Genomic DNA, 21,634 nt, shown 5'->3' with positions numbered 1-21,634 from the left:
ATAGTAATTACACACCTTTACATTTTAGTTCAAAGACTACCAGCTCAATTAAGAGGATGCCATTCCCCTTGCCAATATCAAGTATGACAGAGATTTCTGTGTTTTCCTCTTTTTCCATCCACCTGCAGCACACGGTCCATACTCTCTTCTCCAAACCTTAGGAAATAGAGATGGAGCACAGTACAGAACAATGACAACTGTAGCAACTTTGTGACCATAATGTGTACGCCGAGAGGAGCGTGCGTGCAAACGCAGTGGGTGGTGGGATAGATGGGGATGTTTCCATCATGGCGGCTTCCATTTCGGGCTATACTTTTAGTTCTGTGTGTTATCACAGCGCTAACAGCAACTCTGATCATGTAAGTACCGGGGACATTTGAATGAATTAGGAGAGAGTGCATACATTTGTTTAATTGCAACTTGGGTGTATATTTGGACTTTATTCTCGGGGATAAACTCAGTGGGTTTCCCAGTGTCATCTTCCTGTTGCTAGCTAACGTTCGCTAGTAGTTAGCTAGCTACGTGCCATCACTACAGCAAGACATTTGCTAACTAGTCTAATGCTTAGGGTGGACTTTCAGTGGTGTCGACTTACAACACTGATGTAGTTATATGTAGCTAGCTAGTTAGTTGGCTAACAATATTACGAAAATGTGCAATTGCATCACATTATGCACATTAGCTAGCTGGCTAACGTTGTCACAGATAACCAATGCAACTGTGCTATGTCATCAGAAAGGTAGAGGGTTTTTTTCCGCTCTGTTAGCTAGCTAATGTACAACATATCTTGAAAAGTAAAGTATTGTGAAGTAATTTTCTAGCACTGTCACCACATATCTCGCAAGTTATCTAGCAAGTTTGTTGGACAACTAGGATGTGAATTCTGATAAGCTTATAAAAACAATAATCAAGTCAATCAGCATGCATTCAAGCCACAACAGTTTTTGTTTACCATTTGATAGAAAACTGGATTGACACCTGTTAGCAAACAGAGTTGAGAGTCGATGCTGCTGTTTCACCTGACATTTGACACATGACTTGATTTGACTGTCTGTAGCCAGAGCTTGATACAGTGCCTTGCGAAAGTATTCAGCCCCCTTGAACTTTTCGACCTTTTGCCACATTTCAGGCTTCAAACATAAAGATATAAAACTGTATTTTTTTTGTGAAGAATCAACAACAAGTGGGACACAATTATGAAGTGGAACGAAATTTATTGGATATTTCAAACTTTTTTAACAAATAAAAAACTGAAAAATTGTGTACCATTCCATTGTAGATTTTGCTTTATGTTTTGGATCATTGTCTTGTTGGAAGACAAATCTCCGTCCCAGTCACAGGTCTTTTGCAGACTCCATCAGGTTTTCTTCCAGAATGGTCCTGTATTTGGCTCATCCATCTTCCCATCAATTTTAACCATCTTCCCTGCCCCTGCTGAAGAAAAGCAGGCCCAAACCATGATGCTGCCACCACCATGTTTGACAGTGGGGATGGTGTGTTCAGGGTGATGAGCTGTGTTGCTTTTACGCCAAACATAACGTTTTGCATTGTTGCCAAAAAGTTCGATTTTGGTTTCATCTGACCAGAGCACCTTCTTCCACATGTTTGGTGTGTCTCCCAGGTGGCTAGTGGCAAACTTTAAACGACACTTTTTATGGATATCTTTAAGAAATGGCTTTCTTCTTGCCACTCTTCCATAAAGGCCAGATTTGTGCAGTATACAACTGATTGTTGTCCTATGGACAGAGTCTCCCACTTCAGCTGTAGATCTCTGCAGTTCATACAGAGTGATCATGGGCCTCTTGGCTGCATCTCTGATCAGTCTTCTCCTTGTATGAGCTGAAAGTTTAGAGGGACGGCCGGGTCTTCGTAGATTTGCAGTGGTCTGATACTCCTTCCATTTCAATATTATCGCTTGCACAGTGCTCCTTGGGATGTTTAAAGCTTGGGAAATCTTTTTGTATCCAAATCCGGCTTTAAACTTCTCCACAACAGTATCTCGGACCTGCCTGGTGTGTTCCTTGTTCTTCATGATGCTCTCTGCGCTTTAAACGGACCTCTGAGACTATCACAGAGCAGGTGCATTTATACGGAGACTTGATTACACACAGGTGGATTCTATTTATCATCATTAGTCATTTAGGTCAACATTGGATCATTCAGAGATCCTCACTGAACTTCTGGAGAGAGTTTGCTGCACTGAAAGTAAAGGGGCTGAAAAATTTTGCACGCCCAATTTTTCAGTTTTTTATTTGTTAAAAAAGTTTGAAATATCCAATAAATTTCGTTCCACTTCATGATTGTGTCCCACTTGTTGTTGATTCTTCACAAAAAATTACAGTTTTATATCTTTATGTTTGAAGCCTGAAATGTGGCAAAAGGTCGAAAAGTTCAAGGGGGCCGAATACTTTCGCAAGGCACTGTAAGTGTCAGGCCTCAAACAGTATTTGTTGCCTTTCTGCCACGTTTTGTCATTAGAAACAACTTTTTGCTCCTACAGGAGGGCTTCCTTTTAGGAGACGTAAGGCAAGAGGAAACTGTCAGCATCAGTGATACACAGATCAGCAGTGCTGAACTCCTCCAAGTAGTAGGTAAGGCCTTGGATTCCCCATTCATAGAAGTGAACTGCTTTAGCGCCTATTGACGATAGTATATTCTGACCGGGGGAGTTAAGAGCCCCAACACTTGCTCAACAAATTAACACGCATCGCTTGCGGTGCGTTTTTGGAAACATAAGGAACATGTCATTCGTATCAGCAAAAAATTATTTTCAAAAAACAAAATGTTAAAGCTGGAATATTTAACTTTTCGGGTGAGCTGACTAAATTTACAAAGAAATTAGTTATAAATCTGACATTCTTGTTGAACGCAAGTCTAAGAAGTGGTAGATCTGCACTATTTCTATACTTTCCATTCTTAAGTTTCATTTTTGTATCTTTTATTTCAAACAGCTGAAAATACAATATTTTTGGTTATGGAAAATATTTCACAGCAGTTTAGATGGTACGATGATTACACTATACTTGCTTTTTTGTCACATTAACTGAAATTAGGCAAACTATTTGAATTTTAGCAACCAGGAAATGGTGGAGCATTTTCTGCATAGTGCAGCTTTAACTTACTACACACCTTTTTATAGGGTTGGGTTAGTGTTCCGACACGGCCAAATCTCCATGTTACATCGCTTGTTTACGGAAGACAGACTGAAGATGTAGGCGGCCACCTGTGCTAATTAGCTATCTAGCGTGCTCTGAAATCCTGTGCGTAAGCTAACTGGGAAGGAAGTGTAGTTCATCAACTGGAGGCACACAGAGCTTGTGGATCTGTGCAAAACTGCTACAGTATGTGTAGATTTTTTTTATTTGAAAGATTCTTTCTCGCAGATATGAAAGATAAGGGGCATATCAGCATGTTTCGAAAACGTACTTTTCTAAACGTTAAAACAGTGCTGGTATTGTAGTTCACATGGATCCAAATATGGGCAAATGTAACTGCTGAAAACATACGGAGAAGAAGGGTTTTCGAGAGCTAGGCCTCGGATAGCCTAACTCGTTGACATGTGGGGACTCAACTCAAAGAAACCGACCTATTTGTTTCAAGGCTTGTCTTGACTGAAAATGTTCCGTGCTACTGTGGAATTCTGTCAAACTGGACTGTCAGGTTTCAGATAAAAAGGAGTGTCTCGTTGTTTTTTCTGCATATAGTGGGTCCTTCACAGCAGCTGTTCAATATATTATATAGCTAGTCTCTGGGAAATGGGATTTGTACACAATAGACTGTAGGCTAAATTCATGATATATACTTATTGATTCATGTCTCATAACCTTAGTTCAACTTTCGTACCCCATCAGAACCCAAAATATGAGCTTGTTTACTCCATTGTTTACATTTACATTGTTAACAAACAAACCCTGTATAGCCTCAAAACATGGTTAAAACTATAATGTTCATATCCTGGATGGCCAGTCCATGTATCCATAGCTCTGTCCATGAGTTTGAGAGTGGTTACATTTCTCCAGCCCCATCCCTCCACTGTTTACCAAATCATTGGCGGTGTGGCCACTTTATTGTTCTAACTGCAGATTACACCTTTTAAAGCGGTAGGATGCCATAGACTAACATTATATATAAGTTTAATAACCATACATTTGCTGTGTTCTTTTTAAAAACAGAAGTCCATAATCATGAACCTTGTGCACAGCTATTTAGGTAAGATTTTATGTTATTTAAAATTCTATGGAATTTGTTGTCCTTAAAGACATTTTGTGACATTATTTTTCATAAAACTGTTTTTCAAATGACTGCTTGGTTTATGTGCAAATATAATTAGACTAGTGCTATATTTCATAAATGTATTATCCAACCTGAGAGCAAGCTTTGTCTTGATCATGCACGTTCTAGGCCAAATACCGTACAGTACTTTCATTCAACAAATCTAGTGATGTAATTGTCAGTGAACAGCAGGTGGCCCCACCCCACCAGAAGTCTTGAGTAATGCGGACCTACTGTGTGGAAATTGATTTTTTTTTTTTATGCCCCACCAGCTTTTATGATTATGCTGGAAAAGTCAATGATGAGAATCTTAACAGAATTCTTAAAGACAGACAGAAAGTGAGTATTTATTATAGGCCTATTTGTATGCGCATTAGTAGCATTATTGAACAGTAGTATCTAGCGATCAGTCTGTACATGTAGCTTAAACACTGTCTGTGCATCTTCTAAATGACCCTCTTGTACTTGACCCCCCCCTGTGTAGAATGTCATCGGCTGGTACAGGTTCAGGAGGAACACGCAGCAGCAGATGTCGTTCAGGGAGCAGATCATCCACAAGCAGCTGACCCAGCTCCTGGATGTGCCCGACCTGGTCTTCCTCCTCTTCAGCTTCATCTCCACAGCTAACAACTCCACACACGCACTGGAGTATGTGCTGTTCAGACCCAACCGCAGGTAGGACTACCCACGCACAGCTATATGCACTCTGTACCAAACAGCATGCACAAACAGGCTGGTGCATATATTGGCGATGCTGAACAATCCACACATATAGACCAACACTGTTCATGAAGTTGGCCTCCTCTCAGTGTTCATTCCCATGCTGTTGTTCACCCTGTGCAGCCAGGTCAGTGTGTGTGGGAGGCGAATCAGAGCTCGGGTCCATCAAGTGCAGCTCTGTTGCCTTCAGTCTGCAAGAGGTGCCAGCTTGGAATGAATAATAATTCGTTTTTTGAACTGACTCACTGTCCTCACAAGGGGAAACTAAAATCTGAATCTGTAATTTGAAAGTGGCCCTTAATTTTCACCTACTGAGGCAACAGAAGGACACAGCTGTTGTCAGTGGCACAGAATCCACAGAGGAGGAGAACACTAGTGGCCTCTCCTTTGATCCTTAATGGTTGCTAGTTGTGGAAGCACCTCGGGTACGTAGAGGCATATCATTTATAGAATGACCGTTCAGATAAATCACACATGGATTAAACAACTATTTAGGGTCTGGCCATTCTATATGTAGGGTCAGATGGACTGCCCAGCAGGAGGTCTGTCAGTAGGGATTAAAGGCTTGTGTGTTGGACTCAAACTGGGGTACTTAAATACTTCTCTGTCCGTGGCTTGATGGCTCAGAGTGGGTTGGTCGAGGCCTGGAGGGATTGTGCGTGTGTGTGTGTATGTGTGTGTGTGTGGGTGGCACCCTACATCAGCAGATTTTTACAGCTTCTGAACTCTCAACAAGATCCATTGGATCTGAGTATCAATCAAAGCAATGTAGTAAAATGTTGCTGCCCTACATACAAGATAAAGGGGACCAGCCATCAATGGGTGAAGCATGAAACACACTGAGAATCTCACTGCCGATACGTACTTATCACAGTGGGAGGCTGTTCCTTCTCTTGCAAGAACCAACGGTACCTGCTGCATGCCAACCCGGTAGTGACGAACATTCCAATTCTACTTATAGAATCACAATGCTCGTCAGTGGCCAACAACTTGACTTTGAGCCAATCAGAGAACACAACCCCCCATGTGGGGGAGCCCCACCCCCCGAAAAAAACAACATAATAATTTGGGCATTTTCTCCGTAGGCTACATCCACGGATGAGCCAGTCACACTTCATTTGCAATGTAGGCTATGGGATGGTAGCTAGCTAAGTGCACAGACACAATGCATACAACACTAAATACTTCCTCCAAGCTAGCTAACCACTGTAGGGTTGATATTATAATGGATTAGCTCGTTTCCATGAAACGGCTGCCTGTGCTAACTAGTGAATATGCTAATGTTAGCTAGCTAGCTGAACATTTCAAGTATGGGTAGTTATAGCCCAATATGATTGAAACATACTGTATAGCAGGGCTGCCCAACACTCTTCCTGGAGATCTACTGTCCTGTAGGTTTTCAGTCCAACCCTAATTTAGCAGTTCTGATTCAACTAGTTAAGGTTTTGTTGAGTAGCTAATTAGTAGAATCAGGTGTGTTAAATTAGGGTTGGACTGAAAACCCACAGGACAGTAGATCTCCAGGAAGAGGGTTGGGCAGCCCTGCTGTATAGTGTACATAAAGTTTACTACTCAATGGGGAGGGCATGAAAGGCAACAACACCGGGACACAGTGCCCTTCGCTCCCACTTGACAAGCACTACTGTCCGGCAAAGGTGTGTGTGAAGTAGCTACCTAGTAGCGAGTATCAGGGTGACGGTCACAGTAAGAACACGCATACAACGCATGAAGCAACAGAGTACACCCATTGTGGAGGAACTTATTTAAGAAAGATCAAGTGTAATATATTATAAAAATAAAGCGAACAGGATGGAATATGGGGAAAAATGCACAAAAAAATTTCTAGGACCAAAAGGTTCTTTAACAGCTTCTACCCCCAAGCCGTAAGACTGCTGAACTATTAATCAAATGACCCCCTAAACCACACTTCTTAACACCCGCCCACTTAACCCGGAAGCCAGCAGCACCAATGTGTCAGAGGAAACACCGTTTAACTGACGACCGAGGTCAGCCTGCAACCGCACGGCCTGCCACGAGGAGTTGCTAGACCGCGATGAGCCAAGTAAAGCCCCAACCGGCCAAACCCTCCCCTAACCTGGACGATATCGGTGGGCCAATTGTGCGTCGCCCTATGGAACTATGTGCAAAGCTGTCATCAAGGCAATGGGTGGCTACTTTGAAGATTCTCAAATATAAAATATATTTTGATTTGTTTAATACATTTTTGGTTACTACATGATTCCATATGTGTTATTTCATAGTTTTGATGTCTTCACTATTATTCTACAATGTCGAAAATAGTAAAAATTAAGAAAAACCCTTGAATGAGCAGGTGTGTCCAAACTTATGGAGTCAGGTTGGACCGCAGAGTGAAGGAAAACGGGTTTTTTTGGGGGGGGGGGGTAGATCAGCTTTATTTATGCAGATAGATTATTTATATATATAAATAATTGGAAATGGGGGATTGGAAATGATGCAGACATACATTACATACATTACAACCTATAATTTATTTTATTTTATGTTAATATATATATTCTACAGAACTTTTAATCAAAAACAATTGTCAATTTTATAACTGAATATGTACAATTTATTTGTGTAGAACTAACAGTGAAATAAGACTCGGACTCATCCTCTCGCTTCAAAATAGAAGTCCGAACTCTCGTGGTACGGTAGCTCAATGTACCGCAGTAGCCTGGTAAGAAACGGAAGAAAAAAAACACTGCTCAATCAAAACTGTCTAACCTACAGCAGAGCGCTTTCAACACACCAACTCCTTTCCACACACCCACTCCTTTCCACACACCCACCACACGCCCGCTCCTTTCCTTTCCACATGCCCGCTACTTTCCTTTCCACACGCCCGCTACTTTCCTTTCCACACGCCCGCTACTTTCCTTTCCACACGCCCGCTACTTTCCTTTCCACACGCCCGCTCCTTTCCTTTCCACACGCCCGCTCCTTTCCTTTCCACACGCCTGCTCCTTTCCTTTCCACACGCCCGCTCCTTTCCTTTCCACACGCCCGCTCCTTCCCTTTCCACACGCCCGCTCCTTTCCTTTCCACACGCCCGCTCCTTTCCTTTCCACACGCCCGCTCCTTTCCTTTCCACACGCCCGCTCCTTTCCTTTCCACACGCCCGCTCCTTTCCTTTCCACACGCCCGCTCCTTTCCTTTCCACACGCCCGCCCCTTTTCTTTCCACTTGCCCGCCCCTTTCCTTTCCACACGCCCGCTCCTTTCCTTTCCACACGCCCGCCCCTTTCCTTTCCACACGCCCGCCCCATTCCTTTCCACACGCCCGCCCCTTTCCTTTCCACACGCCCACTATCCCATACTCCGGTCTCCATATCGGGAGGCAGCTACCCCAAACATTTAGCTATGGTCTGGCACTGGCCGTACGGGATTATGGAGATTGAATTACATTATTTCTTTGTCATCTTGCTAGCGAGTTATTTAGCTGTGGCCGTCTGGCTAGTATCAACAAGGGCTTTCTACAAAATAGCAACATTAGCGCAGATCGTTTGGAATTTAGAAAATAAGCAATATGCACGGATATGCATTGCTGAACAACGCTACTGCCACCTTTTGGTTTGGAGTATTTTAACAAGGCTGAGTGGCTAACGACTTCCAAGGTCTTTGCTGTGTGAATACAAAAGAGGTTGACTGCCGACACTCTGTTCAGAGGTGCTAAGTACTGTCGGCAAGCTAATGTTTGACAATCCAACTGGTGTGTCTGAGCTTTAAGGGTCTTTTGGGCTAGACTGCCTGTAGTGTATTATCAGGCTAACTCTGGTTCTACCCAGCAGGTACAACCAAAGGGTGACCCTCCGCATCCCCAACCTGGGCACCACCAGCCAGCAGGAATACAAAGTCTCCTCTGTCCCCAACACCTCACTCAACTATGCCAAGGTCATCAAAGAGCACGGGTGAGTGTCTCCCACATGTAGTTTATTTTTTAGTATTGAGAATCGTGTGTTGATGGAAATGGGATGTACTGTATGTTTTGCAGGGCTGAATTCTTTGATAAAGACGGTGTGATGAAGGATATCAGAACAATTTTTCAAGTCTACAGTGCACTACAAGATAGAGTGCAAGTGAGTTGGCTGCCTGCAAATGTCCTATTCATACCCTTCAAGTCACATCTATACTTGGATAAACAGTGTTTTGGTTGACACCATGGCTTCAGTGCATTCGGAAAGTATTCAGACCCCTTGACTTTTCCCACATTTTCTTATGTTAAAGCGTTATTCTAAAATGTATTAAATGTATTTCTGTCTGTAATAAAGCCCTTTTGTGGGGAAAAATGAATTCTGATTGGCTGGGTGCTGGTTCCCCAGTAGGTTGGCCTGGCTCCCAAGTGGGTGGGCCTATGTCCTCACAGGCCCACCTTTGGCTGCACCCCTGCCCAGTCATGTGAAATCCATAGATTAGGACCTAATGTATTTATTTCCTTATATGAACTGTAACTCAGTAAAATCTTTGAAATTGTTGTATGTTGCGTTTTTATATATATTTTTTATATATAGTGATAATATGTTTCTTGATAGCTTTTTCTTGATTGCTTTTTTCAGGCTGTATGTGGAGAGGTTGAACAGAGTGAGCGCGTGAAAGAGAAATTCCAGGAGGAGGTGAACAAACTCAAACAGCAAATTGCTCTCAGGAAACAAAAATCCGCGGAGGCGGAGAGAAGTATGTTACTTAATTGGGTTTGAATTTGACTGCTCTGACCATCTCATTCTCTCATGAAATTGATTCTTGAATCAACTATTCATTCCCTGTAACCATATCTGGCGAGGTGTTTTACGTGGTATTAAGCAAATACAATTTCTTTCTTTAAGATGGGAGGGAAGCAAAAACAAACCAGGACGTTTTTAATTTTGTATTGAATCCCCGTTTAATCTTATCCTGGTTGCCTATTCCTGTACTTTAGGACTCCAGGAGGCGCAGAACCCTGAGCAACATCCTACTCCTGAGGAGAACTCTGAGCCCCAGGAGACCTCCCTCCTGTCTAGGGTGGTCGTCTACACCCCATCCACCCCCGAGCGGCCAGGTCCCTCTGCAAACCCCCCTTCCTACGCAGACCTCCTCTCCTTGCAGGATGACTCGCTCCTCCCCTCCTTGTCCTCCCCTACCAGTGCTGCGCTGCTTCCCCGTCCCCAGGCTGTGGGCTCTCCAGGCCACCCTTCTCCCAGTCCTCTGGGTCTGAAGCTCAGTGCGGGCCCCAGCCCTGCTCCTAGCCCCAGTACGCCCTACCTGGGGAACGGAGACGGATCCAGCTCTGACTCCCTGGACAGACAGGCTGCAGGGCAAGAGGATGATGATGAGGAGGAGGATGATGATGATGATGAGGACAGCAGTGAGTATGAGAACCTTGTGAGCGAGGTGGCACAGTTGCCCCCAGTTACTGCCCGTGTGTTGGCGCAGGGCCGCCCGGCCGCCCTCAGTCCAGACGGCGATGCCTCAGTCCATGGCTCACAGACTTCGTAGACGCCAGCCATGGGGACACAATTAACTGACACGCTGGGAGAGGATGGCGTCCCAACCAATCAAAGAGAGTAGTCTTCTATATTACAGAGGAAGTGCCAGTCCGGAAAATAAAAGGCATGTGTATTTCTGTTCGCTTTTAGTTTGATAACCATTCTGGGGGGTAATGTCATGCTTCATGGGCTATAATTTTCTGTCTAGTGTGGTAAAGCTAGTCAGTTGGAGCCTGGCTGCCTCCAGTGGATGCGTTTGATTTAGGGACTGATTACGGAATAAACGCCAACTGGTTTGTCTGACCTCTCCGTATGGATAGACCCACTCCGCTCATCCTGGATCATGCTGCGTCACATCTGCATCATCAACTTTGAGCATCCAATTGTACCATTACCTCTTGCACTATGTTTGCCTTTTAACAATTTATTTAAGACAAGAAAAGGGAAAATGTTCTGTGGCCTTCAAACTTCTCTTTTTAGTGAGACAGGTGAGTGGTTCTTTTTTTGTCTTTCCTTTTTCTTTGCTTATTACAAAGAAGGTGTGTGTGTGTGTGTGTGTGTGTGTGTGTGTGTGTGTGTGTGTGTGTGTGTGTGTGTGTGTGTGTGTGTGTGTGTGTGTGTGTGTGTGTGTGTGTGTGTGTGTGTACATATATGTGTATATGTATGTGTGTATATATATATGTATGTATAGAGTGCGTGTGTGTATACATACATACATGTGTGTATATGTATGTGTGTATATATATATATATATATGTATGTATAGAGTATGTGTGTGTGTATATGTATGTGTGTGTATATATATATATACACACACACACACACACACACATATATATACACACACACACATATACACATATATATATATACACACACATACATATATATATATATATATATGTGTAAGCTATAATGTCATTAGTCTGCACAGTTCTGATACTCTACTTTGAGCTGTCTTTATTAGGATATCATTTCCTTTAACAATCAATGGATTTTATGAATCATGCGGTTGTCTATTTAGATGACAAAGAATCTAGATTTTGATCAGTTTTACTTCGCCACTACTATAATTTGTGCTTATATTATTTTTAGGACAAATAACAGCTATGACCCAGAGTCAGAAGAACTCGTGGAAACCACCTCTGCATGCAGGATGAAGGAAGTTAGTTTCACGAGCCTATGCTAACTAAAGTTAGCGCAATGACTAGAAGTCTACAGGTACACTTGCATACAAAAAAGGGTATCTACGAGTTCATCTGACTATGGGTGACTATAAAAACCAGATTCTCGCAGTATCCCTAATTAATGTCACTCAATGTCTCATTTTTCTTAAATAACACTGAAACTGTATGCGCTTTGCTGCACATAACACATTTAGATGATTTCGTTATTGTGCTTTACCAATGCTGTTCAGTTGTCACTTGAGTAGTACGCTTTGATCACCTGAGCTGAGCTAGCGCAGCTTTTGTGGATTGTATGGGGTTGACAGGGAGAAAACACAACGTACTCTAGCTGTACTAACCAGACCTCGCTGCTGCATCAGAGCTACCACTAAACAAGAAAACTGTGCATCTACATAAACCTGTCTGCTTCTTTCATCTCATGTCCTTGCACTGCTGGTCGTCTCCATTTCTGCCGAGTGTTGAAACTGACTAGAAAGGCTTCCCCCAAGGTAATTCTGAGGGAACGGTTTCCCCCCCTGTAGTATACGTTACAGCCTTGGAACAAGACATCTCCTGCCTGTCTTGTCAACACCAATAGACCTCACACTCTCAAAGCTGATTGGGCTAAATGTGTATGGACCTTGATAATGTGACAAAAATGACCTCAATTCAGAGTCCAGTGCCTTCTAATTTGACAGTTACACCAGCTCGTAACTACACACACAATGCAAGCAACTGGAAAGAAGAAAGGTTGTTCCAATTGTGGTCAGAGTATCCTTCACCCTGCAGTTTTATCCAAGCCTTGTGTATATAGCTTTTCCCATGTACAGCCCACATTGTATTTATTGTATGTCGCTACTTCTGCCTTAGGGTCAACTAGCTTTCCTTCATCACTCAGCCATACTGTATAATGTCAACTCATAGCTTGGTGGATTGGTACTCTAATTTGTTTTAGAACATATTAATTACTGAACAACAAAGTCCCACAAAAGATTATAATGACAAATTTGAGAATGGAGTGGTTTCCACTTGAGCACTGGAATAAACAATGGGAGTTAAGAACAAGTAATCAATAATGAATGTACACTGTACAGTATATAGGAGGTTGTAGCATTCAAACAGCACTTATTTATGAGAATCTCAGTCAGGATGGAAGTGGCTGGCAGGAGAGAAGGGTGAAAGTACTCTTAATAACATGGTTTGGCCCCTAGCTGCAAGTGGTCCCTGAGAGCCTACAACTTCTCCCTGAAGTACAAAGTCCCATCACATCACTGATGTCTGAACATGTCTGTATGATTGGTGGAACAGGAATAGGCCAAGCTCTTTTTGTCACTTGGTTCTTAAGTGGGTTGTAATAATAAAAGAGACATGCTTATTTGTTTTGCAGAGTCATTTGTTCTCGCTTTCTGCCCACTTTTTCGAGACCAGAGCCGAGTGTTGTCCAGAAAGACCAACTGTTAGCATTTCACATCTCTCACTTGGCCTGGACTGAAATACGTGCCGGTACTTGTTTTGGGTACTGTTTTATTTTTTATTTTTTTAGATATTCCCAGACGCATCACCAGTATGTCCCCCTAAAACAAAGAGGATTGGGGTTTGCGTAACCCAATCACCAGAGCCATCGCAGACTACACACACACTGTCCAAGAAGCTGGACATCCCCACCTTCGAGGAGTTGGCCTTCCAGAACCGAAGCCAGCGTATGGTAGACACCTCATGGAATGCTATCTGCACAGGGATGTACATCCTCCCACCTAGAGAACTGGCTGCAGTACTTTCGCCTCCCCCCAGATCCACTTTTCGAGCGGCTGATCACGAACCCGGCGGGGTAGCTGGGCTGCATCCAGGACTTCTTGGGTCTCAAACGCATTATCACAGACAAGCACTTCAACTGAACCAAAGGCTTCCCTTGCCTGAAGAAACAAGAGAGCAGCAGCCAGCCCTGCTGCCTGGGCAAGTCCAAGGGTAGAACCCATGTGCAGATAGTTCGGGAAGTCATTGAGCAGCTCTTGAACTTTTTTATTGGCTTTTTAATATCAAATTCAATGATATGGTGGGGCAAGACTTCAGGTGGGATTGAGAATCTGATTTTTAAAAAAGAGCAGGTGATATGTTTATTATTAATTAATTAAATTGGATGCAGTCTATCACAGTGCCATCTGTTTTGTCACCAAAGCCCCATATACTACCCACCACTGCGACCTGTGCGCTCTCGTTGGCTGGCCCTCGCTTCATACTCGTCGCCAACCCCACTGGCTCCAGGTCATCTACAAGACCCTGCTAGGTAAAGTCCCCCCTTATCTCCGCTCGCTGGTCACCATAGCAGCACCCACCTGTAGCACGCGCTCCAGCAGGTATATCTCTCTGGTCACCCCCAAAGCCAATTCCTCCTTCGGCTGCCTCTCCTTCCAGTTCTCTGCTGCCAATGACTGGAACGAACTACAAAAATCTCTGAAACTGGAAACACTTATCTCCCTCACTAGCTTTAAGCACCAGCTGTCAGAGCAGCTCACAGATTACTGTACCTGCCCATCTATAATTTTGCCCAAACAACTACCTCTTCCCCTACTGTATTTATTTATTTATTTTTCTCCTTTGCACACCATTATTTCTACTTTCTTGCACTGCAAATCTACCATTCCAGTGTTTTACTTGCTATATTGTATTTACTTAGCCACCATGGCCTTTTTTGCCTTTACCTCCCTTATCTCACCTCATTTGCTGACATTGTATATAGACTTATTTTTCTACTGTATTATTGACTGTAGGTTTGTTTTACTCCATGTGTAACTCTGTGTTGTTGTATGTGTTGAACTGCTTTGCTTTATCTTGGCCAGGTCGCAATTGTAAATGAGAACTTGTTCTCAACTTGCCGACCTGGTGAAATAAAAATAAATAATAATATGGTTACCTCAGTGGTGTCATTCAAAAGAGGACACCTTCAAATAAATCCAATTTCTCTTCATGTTTGAAAATACAGTGCGAGTTTACGAAGGTGTGTGTAATCTGCCTCTAACTTTAAAACCTTTGATATAACTTCCTAGTTCCTACTTTAACATCATGCCTGTTTTGTTAACCAAATCAAATATAAATATATGCTGCCATGCCATTTAATCTCACAATTAGTATTTGTCATACACGAAATTGTGTTTCTTCACAAAGGCCTGTTACTTTTACAACACTGTACCATGTCAATCGTTCCAACTCAATGGACAACAATAGACTATAGTGACAGCTGAGATTTTTTGTAACATGTCTATCCTGTGCTACACTATATATACAAATGTGGACACCCTTTCAAATTAGTGTATTCTGCAATTTCAACCATACCTGTTACTGACAGGTGTATACAATCGAGCACACAATGCCAGTAGTGTTTACTGTTTACTGTTTACAATCTTCCCTGTGGCTCAGTTGGTAGAGCATGGTGTTTGCAACGCCAGCATGGCAGGGTTGTGGGTTCAATTCCCACAGGGGGCCAGTACAAAAAAAAAAAAATGCATGAAATGAAATGTATGTATTCACTACTGTAAGTCACTCTGAATAAGAGCGTCTGCTAAATGACTAAAATGTAAATGTATATTTAGGTGCAGGAGCTCCACAATAATTTTGAGCTAATATTCTATAAGCGGAACAGGAGCTCAAGCAGTAGAACATTTGATATAATATTAGATAGCATGTATTTTTTAAGGAATTCATAACAGCAAATATATTTGATCCATATTGTATGTATTGCTATAAAACTATTTTTAAAGTAATTTCAAGTTGTTCAAGAGAATTTCCTATCTAATCTGCATAGTGGCAGAGAACATTTGGCCGTCGCCCGTGAACAAGCACAGAGGAGTCTTCTTCTGTGACGTGGGAAGTGGGTGGGACGTTCATGTAAATTAACTCGCATGATCGATGCAAAATTTGACAAATGTATTTATTGTTCTGCATATGCTAATGTTTCAAATAGGTTTAAACCAGGGTCACATCCTGCCGTTGCTAAAATAGTATTTTGATAGTGCTCTAGAACTTCCATCGATTACTTTTTCAATTACCACAACCACAAGCTGTCCTTTACTGCAGACTGCTGCAGTATATTTTTTTCAAAAAGATGACATCATCCTAATGTCCCTTAAAGGTATACAGCTGAGATACAGACATGAAACAAACGCAATGGTGGCTCCGGGAATGAAGTGTAATGTAATAGTCCGTTGTTCATAATTTGAGCTAAAACGGTGAAAATGAATGACAGTTGCATATTTTGACATTGGAGACCGCTGTGATCAAGCTTTTTAACTATTGTCAACGAAAGACGTTGTATCTCATAGGCCAACAGGAGGAAAACAGAACAACTATCCAATCAGATTGGCTGTTGGATCCAGGTGGTAAATTCTCCTTCTCTCTGGAGTGTTTTTTTGTGTGTGTATTTTCCAGCTTCCCCGACGCCGCCATTAAATACCAACAGAACGCTTGTTGGAAATGGGGATTAAAATGATTTAAAGCCCCGGAGAGACGGCAAAGGGACGGGGGGAGGGCCGGGGGGGTTGTTGTGCAATTGCATAGGTCTCGAAGCCCCGCACAAACGGAGCACGGAAACGTAAATATGCGGCTACTGACCAAATAAATGCTTGACTTCGGACTTACGGACTGGGTTTCTTTGGGAAGGCTCGAGTGGATAGAACTGGGGACAAGCTAGAGAACGGTTTGGTTGTGCTTGGAAGAGGAGTGTCAACACAGGAAAAGGTAAACAGACGCCCATGTTCAAAATGTTATGCAGTTAGCATGTCACAGTTTTGTCACCACTTTTGTATGAGATATTGTTTAGAAACGAAGCTGTAAACAATAACATTACCTGTAGCAATTCATCATAAATTGAATAGGTAACGTTAACTAGATTATTTTCATATTTACCAACGTTAACGTGTTAGTTGGCCACTGTTCGCTAACTAGAATTTGACAAATACAGCGAAGCTAACGGGCACAACATTTTGTGTTGAGGAATCTTGTCTTTCACGAATGTGTTGAATTTTGCAGAGCATATTGACACTTATAGAGCAGTCTGCTCTACTCATGGGTGGGTGTCTTAGTCCGTTACATCGAAAGTAAGTGGCAACTGTACTACTGGTTAGTTAACTAACTTGCTAGGTACAGTAGTTAACTAGCTTTCCACCGCTACTTCAGTTAACTACGTTAGCTATCTAGCTAGTTGTAACAGATGCCATGGCAGCTTGCTAGTTAGATAACTAGCTAGGTGACCGATATCGTATTGACCACACTCTCCCTTCTAGTGACACTAACTAGCTAACATTGCTAGTATGGCACATTGACGTAGGCACGCCCAACGCAATATGCGGTAGCAAAACTAGATACCGTTATCTAGTTGTCTTGTTACATTGATCAGTTTAAATGGCTAAGTAGACTCAATGCATGCACTGAGTTGTTTGAAATCAATCGGGTACCAATCCAGGCTATAAGACTGGTGGTTTCAACTTTAAAATGTAGTTCTAAACCTAGATCTGCAGCCTCTTGAAATGTGTGCTGCAACAAGTCAGGGAGTAGTATTCTGTTGTGATGATAATAGCTAACATATGTCTAAATTGCTTGAGTAATTGCAAACATTCCTCTATATGCACTTTGCATGGTGTTGGTTTATGTCGAGGAATATATATTTTTTTTTTAATACTTCACTGAGAGAGTGCAGAGTAGACTGTTTTGCGCTGATCTAGGAACAACCGATCTTGCCCCTATTTAAAACCTTTTTAGTTTAACCAAATAAAAACCTTACGGGCCTAGGTCCGAGCGTTGGGGGGAAACTTCTCAACTGCATTAAGGGTCATTATTGGTACAAGTTTTAGTGTTGCCTGGTGTTCGGTTTCATCTGCCAGGTAACACAGCACTGTTGTCTGGCACGTTTGCGCTGTATCACTGGATATGTTTAGGTGTCCGTTTTAAGTCATGGAGGCAAGTCAAGATTGGGTTGCGGCCTGCTGCTCTTGGCACCTTGCTCTGTGAGTTCAGCTGCACTGAGCCTCAGGCTTTGATTAACCTCACTGAGAATTAGTACCAGGTCAAGAGCTCACATCCTTGTAGCTGTTTGAGCAGGATTGATATAAATGCCAAGGCTGTTTATCATGTCCTGCTCATCCTGTTTGACAGTGTTCAACAATGATCCAGAAGTTGTGAAAAACAAGTGTTAATGTAGCTTTCTTTGTTTTTGTGTCTAAACGTTTTGAGGTCTCTAATATCAGGTCTGTTACTTTATGTAATAGGCTATCTGTAATAATAGACTAGGCTTAGCTAGACTAACTAATGATGTTCATGTTTTTACTTATGAAAACATTTCCTTTAAAACATGACATCAATTAAAGTCTAAATGTGTTCGTTTTATCTGTGATCTTAATTCTGTGTGTCTCTGCATGATGACAGTGCAGTCTGTCTGTGATCATCAAAGACCACTATGGCTCCTCCTCAACATTTCCTGTGTTTCTGTTGCCCTAGCATCCTGCTTGCCTGTGTGATCTCCTTGAGTGGAGCTGTGGTGCTGAGCCCCTCCCAGCGGCAGCCTCTCCCAGCGGTGGAGCGACAATGACCGAGCTGGGTACCAAGTGGGCCTGTGAGTACTGCACGTTTGAGAACTGGCCCTCGGCCATCAAGTGCACCATGTGCCGCGCCCAGAGGCCCAGCGGGGGCGCCATCATCACTGAGGAGCCCTTCCGGAGCAGCCCTGGCCTGGACACCAGCCGCCAGTGGGAACCCCCAAGCCTGAGTAACAGCCCGCCCAAGGGAGGCTCTAGCCTCCTAATCTGCCCGGACTCCAGCGCCCGTCCCCGTGTCCGCATTGCAGACGCCCCCGAGACCCCCTCCAGCAAGTGGTCATGCCACATTTGCACCTACCTAAATTGGCCCCGTGCCATCCGCTGCACCCAGTGTCTGTGCCAGCGACATCAGCAGGAGCAGCACCACCATGGACTGGCACAGCAGCCACGCAGCCCAACCGAGTCACCCCAGACCTCAGGCTCAGGATGCCGGCCCGCACCCCCCTCCACCCCTACTGACCCCTGCGAGGAGTATAACGACCGCAACCGCCTCAACACCCGCGCCCAGCACTGGACCTGCGCCGCCTGCACTTATGCAAACTGGCCCAATGCGTGCAAATGTGTAGTGTGTGACCACCCTAGGCCCAATAGCCTGACAGAACCTATCGAACTGGCCTCTAAGCCAGAGAGCCTACCACCCTCCATACTCAATGAGCAGGACAGGGACAACAGGAGGGGGGGTGTGAGTGTGGGAGGGGGCGGCGGTGGAGTATTGGGGTGCAGTGGCGGCCAGAGGAGGTCCCCACCCACCTCCGAGCGGGAGGCGGAGGTTAAAATGGACTTTCAGAGGATCGAACTGGCTTCGGGAGCTGGAGTGGGGAGCATAGAGGAGCAGCAGGTAGACTTTAAAAGGCTCAAACAGATAAAGAACAGGATGAGGAGAACTGACTGGTTGTTTCTCAATGCCTGTGCAGGTGAGTCGGTGTGTGTGTGAGGGGATGCAAAGAAATCAAGGTTCTCTCCAACCCTGTTTATTTCTCTGTATTCCCAGCTGTGGCGCATGAGATGCTCATTATTGTTGAAATACCTCCCCTGTATTTAGGTACTTCTGTTGTTTAAATGGGAGTTCTCTATCTTGGGTGGGAGAAAAATATTATCTCTGTTGCCACTGAGAAACAATTAAGGCTGCAAGTCTTGAAAAGCAGTAAGTGTTATATTGTGCATTTTATGCAGCGATGTAACTGCTTCACTGCTCACGCTGTGAGAGGAGAGGCAGCAGCCTGTGCAAGCTGAGTGGGTGGATGGATGGATGAACAGTTGGGAGCTGCTGTGCTGTGTTGACTGGAGCTAGAGGTTGAATTCCTGTCTGACTACAGTGCAAACGCATACCAGATCTTGCAAAGCCTGGATAGGTATTTACCATATCAGCTAACTGCATAATATGATATAGGAATCTGGTTCCCGACTACAATCTGACATGGCACACAACCATTGGTTAATGCAGTGTAGTCAGGTAAGCACTCGGCCAGAGGCTAAAGGTTCACTTCCCATCCTCCCCCCTGACAGATATTCCTGTTTGCTAGACTGAACAGCATGTGCGAGACCACTATATCTATCCCCCAGCCTTTGTCAGGCACAGTCTAGGTAGTCTGTGTGAGTGACGAGGATACTCGGCTCTCCCTTTCAGAGGGTGTCCCTTGAAGCTTTGAATCAAGGGCTAGTCCAGACAGCCACACTGCCCCTTGACGTTAATGAAGGAAAGCCTCATAATGGTGACTGAGTGGATTACACTGCTGCTGTCCGGACTACATTTCAGACATGATTCCATGGGATAGCTTGCTTCCTCTCTACTGTTTTATAGTGGAGTTGCCCCTCCCAGTCAGTTTGTCCGCTGATACAAATTACTCCCCATAGCAAAGTATTCTCCCCAGTGTCTGAGGGTACCCAACTTATTACTGTGAAGGGGAAGCTAAGCATGTCCTGTGTGTACTGCAGGGGAACCCTCACTGTCAACAGACACACACACCCTGCCCTTCAGTCCCAGGGGCTGGTAAACAGTGGCCACAGCGGCTCTAGACAGCCTAGTAGCCCGCAGGCCCTGCACTTAAAATATCTGACTGGTGCACAAGTCAAAAATAAACAGGCGTTCACATCGAAGATGACCTTCAGCTTTCGGTTCGCAGCCGGAGCCCTGTTACGTCCACTCTACTGGTGTAGCGTTACATGTTATTTGTATTCATGTTTAGTTGTTTAAACAAGCTGGATGTAATGAATCACAAATGAGCCTACATTAGTTTCCAGGTAGTATTTTTCACAGTGATCCTTATTGGAAACTGCAAGTGCCACTTTCCTCAGTAAAATCTGTCATATAATTAGGCAGGCTAGGCCTTTGAATGTTTATATAAAACAAAGCTAAATCTGTAACATGGTGGCATTAACAATGCATTGTGGGAAGTACCCTATATAACAATTGCATATGCAGGAGCAGTTGTAGTCATGTTGCCTGTACTCTCCAGAAGCTAGGACATGTGCTCACAAAGACAAGATGCCCATTTGTATTAAGGGCAGTCTGCTTGACTGAGGGAATGCTTGTCTGCTTTACGGCCCACTGGCTTATGCCACAGCAGGTTTATTAGCTGAGTTTTTAATATTTTTGCCTGAACAAACCATGCTGGCTGCAAGTGGTCCTTATGCTTCGGGCGGGTTTCCCTGACAACCTGTGTGTGTGTCCCCCGTTTTACATATGGATGGGCGTCTGTTTGACACCTAAATGAATCGATAAAAGGAGTGAATGCACAGAGGCTACAATAGTAGTCTTGTGTGAGTGGGTAGATCAATTGAACAAAGAAGAAAAAACCCATCGAGACACTTCAGCCCTCAAGTACTGGAGTTGAATACCCCTGGGCTTAGCTAGCACACAAACTAGGCTACATGACTTGGCTGCAACACAACCTGAAATGTGATATAATTGGAGATTATTATATGGCTGAACAGGAATCGTTTTCACGGGAAGACTTTTGGATAATCCCAACCTTTTCAAAACATTACATTATGTGAAGACTTGTACGTGCTCAAGGTGTCAAAAGTATCAACGCATAACCTGTTTGGAAGAGAATCTATCTAGGCCATATGAAAGGCCTTTTCTATGTTGACATCTTACTTTGATTGGCCTATTCCAAGTAAACACTAAGCAGGTGAAGATGCACTTGGAGACTTCTCCTTACGTCTTCTGAAACCCTGCAGATATTAGCTTTCCTATTGACTTACATCTCGGTCCAGTTGTGCCATAGTTACTGTATGCAATCAGCTGTAGATCAAATCTCTTTTCTTAGGTTTATCTGTGCTTTATCATCCAAGATGGCGTAGCAGTTCAGACATCCTCTACCCTCCTCTTGTCGTGTCCCGTGTGTGTGTGTGTGTATATATATATATATATATATATGTGTGTATTTATATTTATTTATTTATTT

General features: G+C 43.6%; 2 protein-coding genes across 4 annotated transcripts in view; both read left to right on the top strand.

The window, feature by feature from the left end:
- The first annotated feature begins 233 nt into the window (after positions 1 to 233).
- On the top strand, positions 234 to 13,015 carry LOC106577039 (BRISC complex subunit Abraxas 2). Of its 3 annotated transcripts, XR_001322058.1 has the most exons (10): positions 234 to 359; positions 2,501 to 2,591; positions 4,173 to 4,209; positions 4,545 to 4,611; positions 4,757 to 4,947; positions 8,801 to 8,923; positions 9,007 to 9,091; positions 9,569 to 9,686; positions 9,928 to 10,962; positions 11,570 to 13,015. XR_001322058.1 is itself a non-coding variant. In XM_014154720.1 (9 exons), the coding sequence occupies exons 1-9, from the start codon at positions 288 to 290 to the stop codon at positions 10,482 to 10,484; spliced, it is 1,338 nt and encodes a 445-aa protein (XP_014010195.1). In that variant the 5' UTR covers positions 234 to 287; the 3' UTR covers positions 10,485 to 10,985. The 3 variants fall into 3 exon arrangements, 2 of the variants coding, with proteins under 2 accessions (XP_014010195.1, XP_014010194.1); XM_014154720.1 differs by lacking the exon at positions 11,570 to 13,015 and having other exon boundaries at positions 8,804 to 8,923; positions 9,928 to 10,985; XM_014154719.1 differs by lacking the exon at positions 11,570 to 13,015 and having other exon boundaries at positions 9,928 to 10,985.
- Positions 13,016 to 15,648: 2,633 nt separating this feature from the next.
- LOC100380861 (ubiquitin thioesterase Zranb1) overlaps positions 15,649 to 21,634 on the top strand; it is a 28,561-nt gene continuing 22,575 nt past the window's right edge. The window contains exons 1-2 of the mRNA XM_014154718.2: positions 15,649 to 16,371; positions 18,127 to 19,138. Coding sequence (XP_014010193.1) covers positions 18,214 to 19,138 — 925 coding nt within the window. The 5' untranslated portion in view covers positions 15,649 to 16,371; positions 18,127 to 18,213. The remainder of the gene's footprint in view (positions 16,372 to 18,126; positions 19,139 to 21,634) is intronic.

The sequence above is a fragment of the Salmo salar genome, chromosome ssa18 (genome assembly GCF_905237065.1).
Source record: "Salmo salar chromosome ssa18, Ssal_v3.1, whole genome shotgun sequence".
NCBI classification, from domain to species: domain Eukaryota; kingdom Metazoa; phylum Chordata; class Actinopteri; order Salmoniformes; family Salmonidae; genus Salmo; species Salmo salar.
Note: the sequence above shows the minus strand (reverse complement) of the source record. Positions and strands in the feature narration are given on the sequence as shown.